The following is an 18762-nucleotide window of genomic DNA, read 5'->3' as shown; positions in this document are numbered from 1 at the left end:
CCACCACCCCTACAAAACAAAACAACAAAAATGTTAGTTGAATAAATGAATGCTGTTTGGGATAGCAGGTTAAGGGTAGGTTATGAAGTGTCTTGCTAAGTTAACACACACAGACACACAGAGTGAACCTGTGGTAGAATGTGAGCAAAGAAGTACCATGAAGAAAAAGATGACAGAGAGTAGAGTTGGGTTGAGGGAAGATCCTGCAATCCAGTAAGTTATTTTCTCCCTCCTTAACTAGTTTGAAAACAGAATCAATGGCAAGTTCTTGACTGTGAAAGTCAACATTTGGGCTAGAGACATGGCTTAGCAATTAAGGCGCTTGCCTGTGAAGCCTAAGGTCCCAGGTTCGATTCCCCAGAACCCACGTAAGCCAGATGCGCAAGGTGTTGCATGAGTCTGGAGTTCGTTTGCAGTGGCTTGAGGCCTTCTTTCCTATTCATTCTTCTTACCGTGGTGTTCTGGGCTTGGAGTACAAACACTTGAAACCTCTTCAGCGTCGTTGATTTCTAGACGTTCATCATATGCCTGGTTCTCAACAAATTTGGTCTAAATAATAGGAGACAAGATCACATTGCTCTCATCAGGGAACATACATCTGCACTCTGCTCAGAGAGGAAGCTTGGGTTCCTCGTCCTTACCCAAGACAGTTTTAGAGAAAAATGTTACCTGCACCCAAGCTTTTCCTAAGGGAGGCTCTGAGAGGCTCCTACAGCAAGCTGCTAAGCCAATCAGCTGCAACCCTTACTTAGGAACTGCTAACAAGACGGGCTGAAATCCAAAGCAACCGTGGAGAAAATGGGTCCCCAGCAATCCCCAAAAGCTACACGTAAGATACACACGCAAGGGAGGACCAGTGTTTCCACGCAAATGGCGACTTTCCTCTCAAGTTAAGTCCATCCCAGAGCTGTGTGTTTGGGCTGGGGAACGGGAGGAGGCTCCCGAGCTTCTAGAACGAGCCCGCTCTGTGGATCACCTCTAGGGACCATGTAGGGAGGGGTAGTCTGGGAGAGAAGGTGAACCCTAGTCTCTCCACCCATTCCAACCCCCAGCCCAAGCATCACCTCCGTCTCCATCCGTCTTGCAAGTTGGCTCCCACTGGTTTGGGGCCAGTAAAGGAACCCGGAGAGGTGGCGGGGCGGGGCGGGGAGCGGGAGACCAGTTGTCATGGAAATAGGAATGGCGTTGGGGAGAGAGTACCGACCTCTTGGGAGGCAGGCAGCAAGCTCGCTTTCCGCTCTGGGGAGTACGAATTACCTGCAACCCCTCTGAATCCGTTTCCTCTATCTTGAAAGAACCCCAGCCTAGGACTGGGGTCTCACTCCACTTGGGCCAAGCCACTGCAGGGATTCTACGTGGAACAACCCTCCTGTTGTCAGTCACTAGGAAAGAAAGGCGGGGGAGCGACACGGGAATGATCGCGAGACTTGGCGAGACTTGGCGAGACAGTCTCCCCAAGCGGCTCCAGAGCCGCTTCCAGTGCTAGCGGCCTCAGCGCAGGAAGGAGATCGTGGGTCGCCCGCGGAGCCGCTCTGGGCCGCCGCGTCGCCCTGGAGTCTATGGTTTCGGTAAATGCGTCGGTGGTGGCATCTAGCGGCCAAAGGCGGCAGAGCCGGCGGATGAATTGTCGACTGACAATCAGGAAAGGCCTGTTTTTTTTTTTTTCTCTTCAAGGACAAAGATCGTTGAGCATACAATTTCTCCTAGGGCGGTTTGATCAGAATTTAAACACTCTCTAGGGATAGCCCAAGCACTTTTTAAAAATTATTTTTAATATTTTATTCATTTATTTAGGAGGAGAGAGAGAGAGACAATGGGCTTCTGGTACTGCAAACACGCTCCAGACACATGCGCCACCATGTACATCTGGCTTACGTGGGTACTGAATAGAACCTAGGTCCTTTGGCTTTTCCAACAAGAGCCTTTAACTGCTAAGCCAACTCTCCAACCTTTTTGTTATTTTTTGTTGTTGTTGTTTGTTTGTTTTTGAGGTTGGGTCTTGCTGTAGCCCAGGCTGACCTGTAATTCACTATGTAGTCTCAGACTGGCCTCGAGCTCATGGCGATCCTTCTACCTAAAGATTTTTTTAAAATTTTTATTTATTTATTTGAGAGTGACAGACAGAGAAAGAGGCAGGCAGAGAGAGAATGAGAGAATGGGCCAGGGCCTTCAGCCACCACAAATGAACTCCAGATGCATGTGCCAACTTGTACATCTGGCTTACATGGGTCCTGGGGAATCTAGCCTTGAACCAGGGTACTTAGGCCTCACAGACAGGCACTTAACCACTAAGCCATCTCTCCAGCCCTCCAAGCACTTTTTAAAAACCCGTTTATACTATCTATAACACACTGTAGCCTTTGGCACACAGTGTCCTGTTACATGGGTACATTAGTACACTTATACTAATTATTCTTTGTTTATCTGAAATTCCTGTAGTTTTACTTGCTGAAGAAGACGTGAGTGGGAGGTTGGGCGTGGTGGCGCATGCCTTGAATCCCAGCACTTGGGAGGCAGAGGTAGGAGGATCACCATGAGTTCCAGGCCACCCTGAGACTACATAGTTAATTCCAGGTCAGCCTGAACCAGAGTGAGACCCTACCCCAAAAAACCAAAGGGGAAAAAAAAGACTGAGTGGGGGATGTGAGGGTGAGCTGGCTGTGACATCTCTCCCCCATTGATCACCAGGGTTGATTTGGCTGATCTGGCTGGCTAGGCGGGTGTCCACTTCCTCCCTCACCACTCCATGTGCGTCCCTCCCAAAGCTGTGTGCTTGGTGGAAGAGGACGACCTTCCCTGAGTAGAGGGGGACCAGTCTTCTGTCAAGGGTATGCCAGTAGCTGTGCTCCCATGCTAGAACCTCCAACCAAGCTCTCAAGAAGACTGAGTGAGGTAAGATGGCACACATCTGGAATCCTAGCGCTTGGGAGATGGAAATAGGAAAATCAAAGGTTCAAGGTTGGGGTGTGGAGATGTTCAGCAGGTAAGAGCCCTTTCCTCAAACATGAGGGTCTGAAAGAGCCTAAGACTATCTGAGATTGATTCCCTAGGACCCATATAAACAGCAGGGCATGGCCACATGTGTCTTGGGAGCAGAGACTAGATAATCAGTGGGGCTTGTGAAAAGCACAGCTTAGTATTCAGAGAGAAACTTCCCCTAAAGGCACGCTAGGGCCTCTAGCCACTTCAAATGAACTCCAGATGTATGCACCACCATGTGAATCTAACTTGTGTGGATCCTGGGGAATTGAACCTGGGACCTTTGGCTTTGCAGGCAAACACCTTAACTGAGCCATCTCTTCATCCCGAGAAATTTCCCCTCAAAGAAACATGTAGATGAACACTAGAAGGACACCTGACCTCTGGCCTCCACACACACAGGTATACACACACACACACACACACACACACACGTGTGACATGACACCACTTAAAACCTCACATGCCCAAAAATAAAAGTCAGCATCAGCTAGTGAGTTCAAGGCCAGCCTTCTTTTATTTTATTTTATTTTTCTCAATTTTTATTAACATTTTCCATGATTATAAAAAATATCCTATGGTAATACCCTCCTTCCCCCCACTTTCCCCTTTGAAATTCCATTCTCCATCATATCCCCTTAACATCTCAATCAGTCTCTCTTTTATTTTGATGTCATGATCTTTTCCTCCTCTTATGATGGTCTTGTGTAGGTAGTGTCAGGCACTATGAGGTCATGGATAGCCAGGCCACTTTATGCCTGGAGGGAGCACGTTGTAAGGAGTCCTACCCTTCCTTTGGCTCTTACATTCTTTCTGCCACCTCTTCCACATTATACCCTGAGCCTTGGAAGGTGTGATTGAGATGTTACTCAGTACTCCAGTCACTTCTTTCCAGCACTATGATACCTTCTGAGTCATCCCAAGGTCATTGTCATCTGAAAAGAGAAGATTCTCTACCTAAAGTGAGAGTAGCATTAATATAAGGGTATGAATATTAAGAGAACTGCTTACTGGGCAGTTTGATAAACAAGTATATACAATTATCCAGACAGCAGCAGACGTTACACCTCTAGGGCTCATGACATCCCCTGTTTTAAGTTTTCAGTATCAGGGATGTATTCCCTCTCATGAAGCAGACCTCCAGTCCAATTGGAGGGCAGTTGGTTTCCACCATGACAGATGTGCCACTATTGCCCCCATTTGGCCTGGCTGGCCAATTATAAGGCTTGCAGTGTCCACTGTTGAGTATCTTCACTAGTGGTATCTCTTTCTCCCATTGTGAACTACATGTAGAATGGCTTCTTCCAGCTTTCTGTCAGCTGGTTTACATGGAGGAGGTTATCAGCTCAGTTCCAGCAGGATTTCTCAGTGGCTTTGCAGCCCAAGTATGTGGAATCTTCAGCAATAGGGTCTTACCATCTATTCCTGGTGGTAAACCAAAGGCCAGCCTTCTTTAAGGCAGGATCTATGTCTATTTATGTATTTAACTAATTTATTTATTTGAGAGAGAGAGAGGGAATGAGTGTGCCAGGGCCTCTATCCAATGTAAATGAACTCCAGATGTATGTGCCACCTTATGCATCCAGCTTACATGGGTACTAGAGAATCGAACCTGGGTTAGGTAAGGCAAGTGCCTTAACTGCTAAACCATCTCTCCAGCCCCACATTTTTTAAAATCTTTTTTTGTTTTCTTTTAAAGGTTTTTAAAATTTTTCTTTTTTAGAGAAAGTGTAATGTGTGCAGGAGCATGAGAGAGAACTGGTGCTGCAGGGCCTCAGCCACTGAAATCAAACTCTAGACACTTGTGTCACCTATTGGGAATGTGCAACCTTGTGCTTGTGCATCTGGCTTGTATGGGATCTGGAGAGTCAAACATGGGTCCTTAGGCTTCCTAGGCAAGTGCCTTAACAGCTACACCATCTCTTCAGCCTTTTAAATTTTTTAAAATTTATTTATTTATTTATTTGCAAGGAGAGAAAGAGAGGGGAGAAACATATATAGAGAGAATGGGCACACCACTGCAAACAAACTCCAGATACATGTGCCTTTGTGCATCTGGCTTACATGGATCCTGGGGAATTGAACCTGGTTCCTTTGGCTTTGTAGGCAAATGCCTTAATGGTTAAGCTATCTCTCCAGCCCCCCTTGTTTTTTTTTTCCCCCTTGTTTTTTGAGGTAGGGTCTCACTCTTGCCTAGGTTGACCTGGCACTCACTCTGTAGTCCCAGACTGGCCTTAAACTCACAGTGATCTTCATCCCCCTGCCTCTGGGATTAAAGGCATGTTCTACCATCCCTGGCTATAGAAAGTAATGTGTCTGTCTTTCTTTTCTTTTCTTTTTTTTGTTCACTTTTTTTTTGAAATAGATGTAATTTACAAGGGATAGGAAGAGAGCTCAGTCAGTAAAGTGTTTGCCCTCCAAACATGAGGACTTGAATTAAATCCCCAGAATCTATATAAAAGATCCAAAAAGCTGGGTGTAGTAGTGTGTACTTCTAATTTCAGCACTGGGGAAGCAGATTTCTGGGGCTTGAGATAAATATAAGAGAGAGGAGAGATGGAGGCTGATTTTGTCAAAGGGTTAAGAAGATAAAAAAAAAAAATATATATATATATGGTTTTTTTTAGGATAGGGTTTCACTCTAGTCCAGGCTGACCAAGAATTCACTTTGTATTCTCAGGGTGGCCTCAAATTTATAGCAATCCTCCTACCCTTGCCTCCCAAGTGCTGAGATTAAAGGTGTGTGCCACCACGCCTAGCAAAAAGATACATAATTCTTTTTTTGTTTGTTTGCTTTTGTTTTTGTTTTGGTGTTTTTGTTTTATTCTAGAAGTGCCCAGGTGGGCATAAGGCTGCCAGATCACAGGCACATCTACAGCAACAAGGGCTTCTTCTATTCCACCTATGTGTATTGGGGAGGGAAAGGGACAGCAGGAGAAAGGAGAGGAGACAGGGACAATAGACCTCCCCCAATCCCACCCCGAGGAGATCTATGTGCCAATCATAATGGAAGAGTGTGCTCCCCAGCTGGTTCTGCACTGGTTAATATTCTGCTGGTTTTCCTTAGAGACCTATTTTGAAAAGTTAAAAAAGACAGGAGATTCTGGAATAATTCAATCCTGGAAGAAATTAAAACTCCAAAACCTAGGAGCAAAATCATCCTTCACTTAATTAATCCCTTTATCTTTTCTCCTTTTCTTAAAGATTTTATTCATGTTTTAGAGGGATTTATCATTAGCCTTTTCCCCAATCATTAGGGGTTGAGTACTGAATCCATCACTACTTTGATGACACAGGTAAGATTTCAGATTCACATTTCCAGGTACCAAGAGTTCCCTCTAAATGCCACAATCAAGTAAGCCTTCCTTTATAGTTCTACTGAACACAGCAATGCCCATTGGTATCTCTGAAGCGTAACCGCATCTTAGGTCGATATTTCTCCAAGTAAAGCAGCTGTTTGGAATTGAATGCTCCCCTTCTTTTTTGTCTTATAAACTGAACTGCATCTTCATACTTCATTCCGCATTCAATCAAAGCAAGCGCAACCAGGACAGGAGCCCTTCCTAAGCCAGCAACACAATGCACTGCAACACAGCAACCTGGCTCTTCACGAAATTTGGATTTTAACAGGTTCAGCCAATCATCTGCAATCTGATTAGGGGGTGGAGCTCCATCATCAAATGGCCAATCTAGAACGTGGATTCCTTCCTTTTCAACTGGAGCTTTATCATAAGTAGCATCACAAACTCGAACCACAGTTGTCACTCCATACTTCCTAAGTTCCTTTGTGAACTTGTTGAGAGTAGCATTGGTAGGGTTGTGAGTTATCAGAAAACGCATGTTCTCATAAGAGATCCCCACAGGGGCTGGACGGTTCATTATGGCAAATAAAAAGTGTGAGCATGCGTGTGTGAGTGTAGTGGGGAAAATAAATTTTTTTTTAAAAAATCACTAAATCTTCAAATGTTTCACAGCAGAAAACATTAAAAACATTGCTAAAATGCCTATTATTGATCACTGTTTTCTCTATTCAATTTGTTTATTCCTTAGGAAGCTTCACTCTTTAAGATAGGCAGAAGTATTTAGAATCCACTTGGGCCTCAATGTCTGCAGATGGATACCTTCAGACTGAAAAAAAAAAAAAATCCAAGTACATACAAGACTTAAGCAGCCTTTACTACATTTAGGCACTAGTGAGACAAGTTAAAAGTGTAGATTGTTTTCCACTTTTCTTTTCTTGATGCTTAATTTTCCTGGAGTTATTAAAAGAAATATTCTTGCAATAAAAAAGCCAACTATTTCTGAGGCCAGTCTTGGTGTCCAGCGTCTTCAAGGCAATGTTAATTACAATTATGGCACATAGAACCTCCAAGCTCACTTGTCAGCAAAAACACTGTGCTGAGCCTGGCAGAAGTCTGCCCTCACGCTCAGAATCGCCATAAATGTACAACGTATATTCCAACGAAAAACACTGGCAAGCTGCAAACTGGGCATTGAAGTCCGGCAGAGGCGGGAGCGAGGGAAGGCGCCTCTCTCCTCAGTCACCTCGGTGGCGGCAGTAGCGGTGGCGGTGGCAGCAGTGGCAACGACGAAGATACATAATTCTAAAGGATGCCATTCTGTAGGAAATGTCCCTTCCTATATGAGCCTTAAGACTAAAGAGTCAGCTGACAGAAAGCTGGAAGAAGCCATTCTACATGTAGTTCAATGGCAGAAAGAGATACCACCACTGAATATACTCAACAGTTGACACTGCAAGCCTTATAATTGGCCAGCCAGGCCAAATGAGCCAATGGGTATAATAGTGGCACATCTGTCATGGAGGAAACCAACTGCCCTCCAATTGCCTAGAGGCCCACTCCATGGGAGGGAATACATCCCTGATACTGAAAACTTAAAACAGGGGTAGTCATAAGCCCTAGGGGTATAACATCTGCTGCTGTCTGGATAAATGTATATACTATGGTTATCAAACTGCCCAGTAAGCACTTCTCTTAATGTTCATACCCTTATATTAGCGCTACTCTCACATTGGGTAGAGAATCTTCTCTTTTCAGATGGCAGTGACCTTGGGACAACTCAGAAGGTATCATAGTGCTGGAAAGAAGTGACTGGAGTACTGAGTAACATCTCAATCACACCTTCCAAGGCTCAGGGTATAATGTGGAAGAGGTGGCAAAAAGAATGTAAGAGCCAAAGGAAGGGTAGGATTCCTTACAACGCGCTCCCTCCAGGCATAAAATGGCCTGGATATCCATGACTCATAGTGCCTGACACTACCTACCTACACAAGACCATCATAAGAGGAGGAAAAGATCATGACATCAAAATAGAAGAGAGACTGAGATAGGGAGGGAATATGGTGGAGAACGGAATTTCAAAGGGGAAAGTGCGGAGAGGGAGGGTATTACCATAGGATATTTTTGATCATCATGGAAAATATTAATAAAAATTGAGAAAAGACTAAAGAGTCATAGATCTTTGAAATCAAACTTCTATTTCTTTGATAAAAGGTCCCTAAATATTTCCTTTCTTTTTATGACACACACACACACTTGGGTCATGCCACTGCAAACGAACTCCATGCACTACCTTGAATAGGGATGTTCTCAAAGATCTCAATGCTGATGACATTGCTAACATGGAGACTACTAAGTGACCATATAGTTTGTGGACTGGTGCCCCAGTGGCTTCAAGGTTGACATTAATTACCAGCCTCCCACCATGCCTGGTGGAGACCCAGCCAAGGTGAATCAAGGTGTGTGCATGCTGAATAGCACCATGATCATTTCTGTGGCTCACCTAGATCACAAGTTTAACTGATGTACAACAAGCATGCCTCTGTGCATTAGCATGTGGGTGTCCGTTTTTATATTGTGTTGTTTTATAGTTTTTTTTTTTTTTTTTTGAGACAAAGTCTACCTGTGTATTCCATTTGGCTTTGAGTTGGCTATATAGCCTAGTTTGGCCTCCAATTCAGACTCAAGGGGTTGTAGTCAAATTCACATTGCTGGCAGAAATCACCCAACTAAGAGCAGCTTGCGGGGGAAAAAAAGGTTTATTTTGGTTTACAGACATGAGGGAAAGCTCCATGATGGCAGGAAAAAACGATGGCATTAGCAGAGGGTGGACATCACCTCCTGGCCAATATCAGGTGGACAGCAGCAACAGGAGAATGTGCCAAACACTGGCAAAAGGAAGCTGGCTATAGCACCCAGAAGCTTGCCTCCAACAATACACTGCCTCCAGGAGGCTTTAATTTCCAAATTGCCATCACCATTCAGAACCCCTAAGTTTATGGGGGACACCTGAATCAAACCACTACACATGCGATACTTAACTACAGAGTTGTAAGAATTCTTTTTTTTTTTTTTTGGCTTTTTGTTTTGTGTGTTTGAGCGCGTCTCACTCTAGCTCAGGCTGACCTGGAATTCATTATGTAGTCTTAGGGTGGCCTCAAACTCAGGGCAATCTTCCTACCTTTGCCTCCCTCCGAGTGCTGGGATTAAAGGCATGCGACACCACACTTGGTTTTATTTTTTATTTGAGAGAGAGAAGGTGGGGGTGTGGGGGGAGGCACACACTCACACACACACACACATAGAGGGGGAGAGAGAGAGAGAGAGGGAGAGAGGGGGAGGAAGAGAGAGAGACTGCAAAGTACTCCAGGTGCATGCGGCACCTTCTGCAACTGGCTTACATGGGTCTTGGGAAATCGAACCTCGGTCTTTTGGGTTTACAGGCAAGCGCCTTAACTGCTAAGTCATGTTTCTAGCCTCAAGAGTTCTTTATATATTCTGCATACTAGTCCTTCATGCACAGATTATTTTATATATTACATACCGTGTGACATTATAAACTGCAAAGAGATAACGCCAAATAAAACAAACGAGGGCGAGAACAGTGCAAAGATACAGACATGAAGCGCCACAGCTGGAGGCTGAACTCGTTGCAAGGCAGAGCTAAAGCAGGACCGCCATCCTGTACCCCGCGATTGCTAACCCCCTCCCCTCAGGCCCCGCCCCTCGCCCTTTGACCCACGCAGTTTCCGGCTGGAGACGTGGCTCCGGTCGGCCATCTTGGCCAGCGGCGAAGCGGCGGCGGCTCCTGTCAGGGGGGCAGCAGGTCCGGAGCGGCCGTGCTCCCCTTCCGCCGGCCCCAGCCCGAGTCCCCGTGAGCCGGAGCGCGCGGGTGCGCTCCACCACCGCCCTCGCCATGGTAAGGCCGGAGCAGGCCCCGACGCCGGGGCTCCGGGTCTAGCTCGCCGCCGGCCGGCCGGCCTGGCTGCCGGGAGCCGAGGCCCTAGGCGCCCCGCCCCAGGGGTCTAGCTCGGGTGCCGGGCCTCGGCCCCCTGGGCGCCGTCTGGCTTTCCCGGAGACCCGAGCGGGCCGCCCGCGCGGTGCCCGCCGCACCCACCCGGGCCGGCTGCACCGCGGTCTCTCTGGCGACGGGTCGGCTGACAGTCGCGCCGGCCGGGTGGGGGCTTCTTGCGCGGCGAGAGCCCGGTCGAGGTGGTCGTGCGGGCCCTCGGCGTCTCGCCGCGGTCGGTCCGGTTCTTTGGGAAGCTGAGGGTCAGCAGGCCGGGCCTCCCGTTAGCGTCTCGTCGGCTTCTGTGTGCGAAAGGGGAAATGGAGGCACCGCGGGGAGGAGTGACTTGGGGTCCTGGTCGGTGGGAACGAGCGAGCCCGGAACCGCCCGGGTGTGGGTAGAGCGTGGTTGGTGTGCAAGGAGAGCGGGCGAGGACCCGGACCGCGGGGCTTGGGTCTTCCAGGACCTCGCTCCGGTGCAGCCGTGCGGATGTGGCAGCCGTGTGAGGGGTGAGCACACCCTGGACCTGTTAGCTGCCTTCGGACGGACGCGGTGTCTGTGTTACTCATGTGGGTAGAGACGGGAGAAGTGAGTGTGGGTGAGGAGGGGAGAGGGCACACCTGCTGACTGCGCCAAGTCCTGCTTTACCAACTAGGATCTGTGCACATCCATGAAGGGGGGGCTTTGGTTTCCAAACGAACTAGTTCTTTCTTTATTTTTAGTGCACCTTGTGTCTTTTGGTCTTTTGAAGAATGTTCATTTTTTTTCCCTGTTGTTTTTCTGTAAATAGGTACTTTGAAAACATCTTGCCTACCTAACAGATGACAATACAATTTGGTGCTATTCATATTAAGTTCTATTGACAACTCTTTCGGTAAAAATTTGGTCACTAACGGGGAGTTTGCTTGGTTTTTAAACTACTGACAATTTGTTTTCCACAGCCCCAGACGTATAAGTTACATCAAGCAGGCTTGCACCTCAAATCTTGTGCATTTGACACACATAGTTTTCAAAACGATTTATTTATTTATTTATTTTTTTAATATTTTTATTTATTTCTTTGAGAGAGACAGACACAGAGAGAAAGACAGATAGAGGGAGAGAGAGAGAATGGGTGCGCCAGGGCTTCCAGCCTCTGCAAACGAACTCCAGACGCGTGCGCCCCCTTGTGCATCTGGCTAACGTGGGACCTGGGGAACCGAGCCTCGAACCGGGGTCCTTAGGCTTCACAGGCAAGCGCGCTTAACCGCTACGCCATCTCTCCAGCCCAAAACGATTTATTTATTTAAAAAAATTTTTTTTTCATTTTTATTTATTTCTTTGAGAGTGATAGAGAGAGTGGGCGCGCCAGGGCTTCCAGCCACTGCTAACGAACTCCAGACACATGCGCCCCCTTGTGCATCTGGCTAACGTGGGTCCTGGAGAATTGAGCCTTGAACTGGGATCCTTAGGCTTTACAGGCAAGCGCTTAACCGCTAAGCCATCTCTCCAGCCCACGATTTATTTATTTTTTTTCTCTTCAGTTCATAGGAAAGGGTAAGTGGAAAGTAAAACCAATTTGGTCAGAGCAGGGCTGACCCTTAGACACTCCAGCAACCCAGAAACGTGCTCAGGAAAAACATGCCCTGTTTCTTTCAAAAGAAGAATTCTTCCAGACTTGTCTTGCCCTTATTCAAAACCTTTATTTGTTTAATTATTTATTTATTATTCATTTGACAGAGGAAGGGGAGGGGTGTGAAACTGAATGGGCGTGCCAGGGCCGGAGCCCCTGCAAACAGGAATACAGGTGTGCCCCCCTTGCGCAGCTGGCTAACATGGGTCCTGGGAAATGCAACCTTGGTCCTTTGGCTTTGCAGACAAATGCCTTAACCGCTAAGCCATCCCTCCAACCTTCCAAACCTTTTTAAAATTCTACTTGGAGGCTCCATATTTGGATAGTGACTTTTTACAAACCTTTCTCTCTCTCTCTCTTTCTTTCTTTCTTTCACAGAGAGAGAGGGGGGGAGAATGGGCGTGCCAGGGCCTCCAGCCACTGCAGACGAACTCCAGACGCATGTGCCATCTTGTGCATTTGTCTAATGTGGGGCCTGGGGAACAGAACCTGGGTCCTTTGGCTTGTAGACATACGCCTTAACTGCCAAGTCATCCCTCCAGCCCTAAAAACTTTTCTTTTACACTTTGGAAGTATTTATAACACATTTTAGACCATATAATAATTTTAGCAGGAAAATTAAAGGCTTGTAGTATTAAACCAATATAGATACCACAAAACTTGCATAAGTGTTCTTGAAACTTAGTGTTTTAAATTCATTGACACAGAATGGTAAAGCTCTTTAAGTGTTAAGTAATATGTATAAAATAAAATTTTTCCTTGCTTGGTATGGTAGCACACACCTTTAATCCCAGCACTTGGGGGAGACAGCGTTGAAAGGATCACTGTGAGTTTGAGGCCAGCCTGGGACTACAGAGTGAGTTTCTGGTCAGCTTGGGCTAGAGTAAGACCCTACTTCAAAACCCCCAAAATGTGTGTGCTTTGGAGAGCAGTTTATATCAGCCTATTCTGCTGTGTCCAGTCTACGAAATGGTATTACTTTTTTTTTTTTTTGGTTTCTCGAGGTAGGGTCTCACTCTAGCCTAGGTTGACCTGGAATTCACTCTAGTCTCAGGGTGGCCTCTACCTCGCTGTGATCCTCCTACCTCTGCCTCCCGAGTGCTGGGATTAAAGCTGTGTGCCACCATGCCTGGCTCTATTACAATGCTTTTAAATCCTACTCATTTCTTGAGAGATCTTGGTGCAGTAGAAATGTCTACATAGGATGAAATTTTGATCTCAATGTCTTATCAAAACTTCTAGAAGTTGGGATGGAGTAGCTCAGTGGTTAAAGGGGCTTGCTTTTAGAGCCTGCCAGCCCCAGGTTTGATTTCCCAGTAACTACATAAAACCAGATGTACAAAATGGCAGATGTGTGCTGGACAGATGGCTTAGCGATTAAGTGCTTGCTTGTGTAGCCTAAAGACCCCAGTTCGAGGTTCTGGTCCTCAGGACCCACGTAAGCCAGATGCACAAGGTGGCGCATGCATGCATCTGGAATTGGTTTGCAGTGGCTGGAGGCCTTTGCATGCCCATATTCATTCATTCTCTCTCTTTCTGTCTCTTTCTCTGTCGCTCTCAAATAAATAAATAATAAAAATAAAATAAAACAAAATGGCAAATGTGTCTGGATTTTGTATACAGTGGCATGAGGCCCTGGCACACCATCCTTGCCTCCTCGCCCCTTGCCTGTAAATTATAAAAATATTTTAAAGGTTCTTTTTACTAACTTTACATTTGGATAAATTTAATAGTAAGTAGTATGATATTGTTCATCTGTAAAATCTTTGCTTATCTACTGACTAGTCTTGTTTACCCGAAGAGACATCAGTAGACTTACTGCAGTGGCTACCTTAAATATAAATGATCATACTAAGTTCAGTTTTCCAAAAATTTTAGTTATTAGAAACCTTGGTTCAGGTTTGTGTGGCTAGTGTCCACAATAAATGATGGAGGAGAAATGAAAACCTTATGTCGAAATAACAGGTCCAAATTAGGGGATTATTAACTCTGTCGTCTCAGGTGGCCTGGAACTCATGGCGATCCTCCTACCTCTGCCTCCCTCATGCTGGGATTAAAAGTGTGCGCCACCACGCCCAGCTTTATGTATCTTTTTGATTGTTAAGGATATAAAAGAATGAAAATCATTTTTCATTTATAAAGGGAATTCACTTAAGTAGCTGATAACAATGTCTTTTCTTAAAATTCACTATAAGCTTTTGATTTAGAATACAAAATTGATAAACTTGAAATACTGTGTAAATTACTTTTCAGGTTTCAGGTTTAATTTTTTTTATTCTAAATTTTACTGCACTCTTCATTCTGAAGATTTCTCAGTAAATGGGAAAGTTCTCTATGATAGTTGTAGAAAGTAGCCTTTACTATCCATAGTTGGTAATATAGTAAATTCCAAAGGAGAAAGTGACTAGAATTCTAAATCATTAGAATTCAAGGAGAAACAGACCTTGACCTTTTTTTTTAAAGATAATTGTACAAATTTGTGTTGGATTGGCGCCTTTAACTCTTCTTTCCCCTGTCCCATGCACATACTGGGGAGTGAACTGAAGGTCTCATGTATTCCAGAAAAGTGGTCTACCGGTGAGCTACATCTGAAACTCAATTTATAGATTTTTTTTTTTTTCCAAGGTAGGGTCTCACTCTAGCCCAGGCTGACCTGGAACTCATTGTGTAGTCTTCAGGTTGCCCTGGAACTCATGCTGATCCTCCTACCTCTGCCTCCTGAGTACGTCACCACCCCCGCTATTTTATGGATATTTTAATAAGCAGTTCAGTGACTTTTCTAAGATGTTAGTGGCAACTTATTCTCCAGGTTTCTTTATTCAGGTCTTTCCTGATCCATGTATTCAGTTTGTACAAATGGTAATATACCCAAATCATATCAATATTATTAAAAGTAGCTTGGGAGAGCCGGGCGTGGTGGCACACGCCTTTAATCCCAGCACTCAGGAGGCAGAGGTAGGAGGATCGCTGTGAGTTCAAGGCCACTCTAAGACTCCATAGTGAATTCCAGGTCAGCTAGGACCACAGTGAGACCCTACCTCAAAAAACCAAAAAAAAAAAAAAAAAAGTTACTTGGGAGAGCTAACAATGGCAAATGGCATGTTTTTTTTTTCTTTTACATTTTATTTATTTGAGAGAGTGAAAGAGGCAGAGAGAGAATGGGTGCACCAGGGCCTCCACCACTGCAAATGAACAGATGCAGGCGCCCCCTTATGCATCTGGCTTATGTGGGTCCTGAAGAGTCAAACCGGGATCCTTTGGGTTTTCAGGCAAAATGCCCTAACAGCTAAGCCATCTCTTCAGCCCTTTTGTTTTGTTTTATTCTTTTGAGGTAGGGACTTTCTCTAGTCCAGGCTGATCTGGAATTCACTGTGTAGTCTCAGGGTGGCTTTGAACTCATGGTGATCCTTCTGTTTGCTTCCTGAGTGCTGGAATTAAAGGTGTGTGCCACCATACCTGGTTCCTTAAAAAATACTTATTTCAGGGTGGCCTCAAACTCATGGCAACCCTCCTCCCTCTGCCTCCCAAGTGCTGGGATTAAAGGCATGCGCCACCACGACCAGCAAAAGATCAGTTTTTTATGGGGTTCCTGAAAATGCTTTTTAGTTGTACATTGACCTTTTCCAAAATAAGAAAAAAAATATTAAATATAGAGAATTATTTATTCTTCTCCAAAGAAAATGTGGTAGGGAAAAATTAGCTTTTAGTATATGCTATGTTTCAGTAGTTGCTAAACTTCAGTAAGCATAAATAAAGAGAAATTACCCATTGGGAGGTGGTGGTAGGAGGATACATGAATCCTGTTTCAAAAGGAATTGAATGTTACTCTGTGATAACATTTAAGACAAATGCTCATTTAGTAGCAGGTAAATTTTTCTTATGTAGAGGTGACCCTTATAACCATAGAAACAGTGGTGGTACAGTGAATAGAGACCTGTGCCAGCTGCATGGATCCTGTGATTGTAGTGTTCTGGGTACCTTTGAACCAGTGCCATACTTAGTGTCAAGAATTCAAGCCTTAGTTTGCTTATTTCTGGATGATGGAGTGATTAGAGTCTCAGATTTTTTCCTTCTGGAGACATTATTTTACTCTATTGTTTTATCTTTTCACTCAACCCCTGAATTCATCAAAGCATAATTTACACATTGTTTCTTCCATCAGTTACAGGTATCCTCTCCCTTGTTTGCCCATTCTTTTGGGTTTCTTAACATGTTCTGCCTTATGTTACAGTATTTTATGTTTGTGTGTTCTTTTTAATATTAATTTATTTGCAAGGAGAAAGAGAAAAAGAGATAGGGAATGGATGTTCCAGGGCCTCTTGCCACTGCAAAGGACCCCCAGATGCATATATCACTTTGTGCCTCTGGCTTTAAGCAGGTTTTTAAGTTAGGTTTTGCAGGCAGGTGTCTTAACTGCTGAGCCATCTCTCAGCCCTTATGTTTGTGTTTTACCTCTACTAAGTTGCTTTTGAGCAGATGCCACTGTATTTCATTGTACTACTTTTTTTAGGGGGGTGGGGATTAGAGGTAAGGTCTCACTCTAGTTCAGGCTGACCTGGAATTCACTATAAAGTCTCAGGGTAGAATCCTCCTACCTCTGCCTCGTAAGTGTTGGGATTAAAGGTGTGCACCACAACACTTGGCTTTTCTAGTTTGTTTGCTTGTTTTTGGTGGAAATGCCAGGGATCTTTTTAGGTTTTTTGTTTTGTTTTGTTTTTGTTTTTCTGTTTTGTTTTTTGAGACAGAGTCTCACTCTGGCCAGGGCTGACCTGGGTCTCTGTAGTCCCAGGCTGGCCTCAAACTTAGAGTGATCATTTTAACTCTCCCTCTCAAGTGCTGGGATTAAAAGCATGAGCAACCATGGTGGGCTTCATTTATCTTTAGAAAATATTTAAGCTGTGTTTTTGTTTTGCTTTGTTAATTAGAGAATGAGGAATCTTCAGCTGCTGCAGAGGAACTCCAGTGTGTGCCCCCTTGGTGCACTGCGACACTGCATACTGTGTCACTGCTTATGTCAGACCTGGAGATTTGAACATGAGTTCTTAGGCTTCACAGGCAAACACCTTAACTGCTAAGCCATCTCTCCAGCTCCTGGTTTTTTGTTTTTTTTTTTTTAAATGGTTGTACCAAAGGAGAACAACCCAGCTCAGAATCATAGCTGACTCAGTAATAATAGATACAGAATTTGAAGAAAAGTATTCCTCTGTGTCTCTCTGTGTGTGTAGCTAGTATTAAGCTTGCACATAGTAGGCAAAGAATTATTTCATTACCAAATTTTTCTTCAGGTATGTTATAGAAAAAGGGCTTCATTTTCTTCTACTTTAACTTGGCCTTAGAATTACATACTTTAATTAAAGAAACAATATGAAGGCATAGTTTGAAAGTGTTTTAATAGTCATGTCACTAAATAACTGAATGTATCATTGTATGCACGCTGTCCCAAGAATCTGAGTAAACAGATGTGAAGAAATAATTATGTGGTTCTTATTTATATGTATGTTCCTGGCAGGTGCTGTTGGCAGCGGCAGTCTGCACAAAAGCAGGAAAGGCTATTGTTTCTCGACAGTTTGTGGAGATGACCCGAACTCGGATTGAGGGCTTACTAGCAGCTTTTCCAAAACTCATGAACACTGGAAAACAACATACATTTGTTGAAACAGAGAGTGTAAGATATGTCTACCAGCCTATGGAGAAATTGTACATGGTACTGATCACCACCAAAAACAGCAACATTTTAGAAGATTTGGAGACTCTAAGGCTCTTCTCAAGAGTGGTAAGAGTCTTGTAATGATGGATTTCACCTTAAAAAAATTTTTTTTTGTTTATTTTTATTTACTTATTGAGAGCGACAGACACAGAGAGAAAGCGGCAGATAGGTAGAGAGAGAATGGGCATGCTAGGGCCTCCAGCCACTGCAAATGAACTCCAGATGCATGTGCCCCCTTGTGCATCTGGCTTACATGGGTCCTGGGGAATCGAGCCTTGAACCAGGGTCCTTAGGCTTCATAGGCAAGTGCTTAACTGCTAAGCCATCTCTCCAGCCCTGGATTTCACTTTTTAAAAAATTATTTATTTATTTATTTGAGAGAGAGTGGGGGGGGGAGGTAGATAGAGATTGAGAGAATGGGCACGCTAGAGTCCCTAGCCACTGCAAAGGAACTCCAGACGCATGTGCCACCTTTTGCATCTGGCTTTACATGGGTACTGGGGAATCAAACTTGGGTCCTTTGGCTTTGCAGGCAGGCGCCTTAACCACTAAGCCATCTCGCCAACCACACAGTTTTTGGTTTAACATTTTTGGGTGGGGCAGTTTGAGGTAGGGTCTCATTCTAGCCAAGGCTGGCCTCAAACTCAGTGATCCCTCTATCTCTTGTCTCCCAAGTGCGCTTGCTTTTCTGTTTTTGTAACTAGTTTTTCCTCCGTTATCATTGCAACCTTCCTTCCTCTCGTCTTCTCTCCCTGCCTTAATTCTTCTCTTCCTTTTCATTCCTGTCGTCCTCCTCTCTTCTCATCTTCCTTTGCCTGTCTCTTTCTTAGCCTTTCCTTTTCCCCTTTCCCATTTCTTGTCTTGTTTTTCGTTTTGTGCAATGCTGGAGATAGAACTCAGGACCTTAGGCATTTTAGGCAAGTACTCTAGCACTCCCATTGCCCAAAGCTCCTTATTCATTCAGTAGACATTTGTTGGATGCCTGCCCAGTCTACATACTCCAAAAGAATACAAGAATTGCTTTTTTTATATAATTTCTTTTTTTTTAATTTTTAAAGAAATTTTATTTTATTTTATTTTATTTATTTGAGAGCGACAGACACAGAGAGAAAGACAGAGAGAGAGAGAGAGAGAATGGGCATGCCAGGGCCTTCCA

At 44.6% G+C, this 18762-nt stretch overlaps 3 protein-coding genes across 6 annotated transcripts in view; 1 reads left to right on the top strand and 2 right to left on the bottom strand.

Annotated features, from left to right (window-relative positions):
* Positions 1-1414, bottom strand: part of Ift46 (intraflagellar transport 46) — a 37677-nt gene extending 36263 nt beyond the window's left edge. The window contains exons 1-2 of one of the 4 annotated variants that reach the window (XM_045146486.1): positions 1258-1414; positions 453-549 (exon numbers count right to left, since the gene is read on the bottom strand). Coding sequence is in view for 1 of the 4 variants with exons in the window: in XM_045146485.1 (XP_045002420.1) it covers positions 453-549; positions 1065-1076 (109 nt within the window). In the remaining 3 variants the exon portion in view is untranslated. Of the gene's footprint in view, positions 1-326; positions 346-452; positions 550-1064; positions 1123-1204 lie in introns of those variants that run through there. The other 3 variants (XM_045146487.1, XM_045146485.1, XM_045146488.1) reach the window with 3 other exon arrangements.
* Positions 1415-6247: 4833 nt separating this feature from the next.
* On the bottom strand, positions 6248-6858 carry LOC123459403 (protein tyrosine phosphatase type IVA 2-like). Its single transcript, XM_045146019.1, has one exon. It carries the CDS (start codon positions 6856-6858, stop codon positions 6355-6357), a length of 504 nt encoding a protein of 167 aa, XP_045001954.1. The 3' UTR covers positions 6248-6354.
* Positions 6859-10064: 3206 nt separating this feature from the next.
* The window catches only part of Arcn1 (archain 1), a 35222-nt gene continuing 26524 nt past the window's right edge, over positions 10065-18762 (top strand). The window contains exons 1-2 of the mRNA XM_004667393.3: positions 10065-10197; positions 17409-17672. Coding sequence (XP_004667450.1) covers positions 10195-10197; positions 17409-17672 — 267 coding nt within the window. The 5' untranslated portion in view covers positions 10065-10194. The remainder of the gene's footprint in view (positions 10198-17408; positions 17673-18762) is intronic.

The sequence above is a fragment of the Jaculus jaculus genome, chromosome 3 (genome assembly GCF_020740685.1).
Source record: "Jaculus jaculus isolate mJacJac1 chromosome 3, mJacJac1.mat.Y.cur, whole genome shotgun sequence".
Taxonomy (NCBI): Eukaryota; Metazoa; Chordata; class Mammalia; order Rodentia; family Dipodidae; genus Jaculus; species Jaculus jaculus.
Note: the sequence above shows the minus strand (reverse complement) of the source record. Positions and strands in the feature narration are given on the sequence as shown.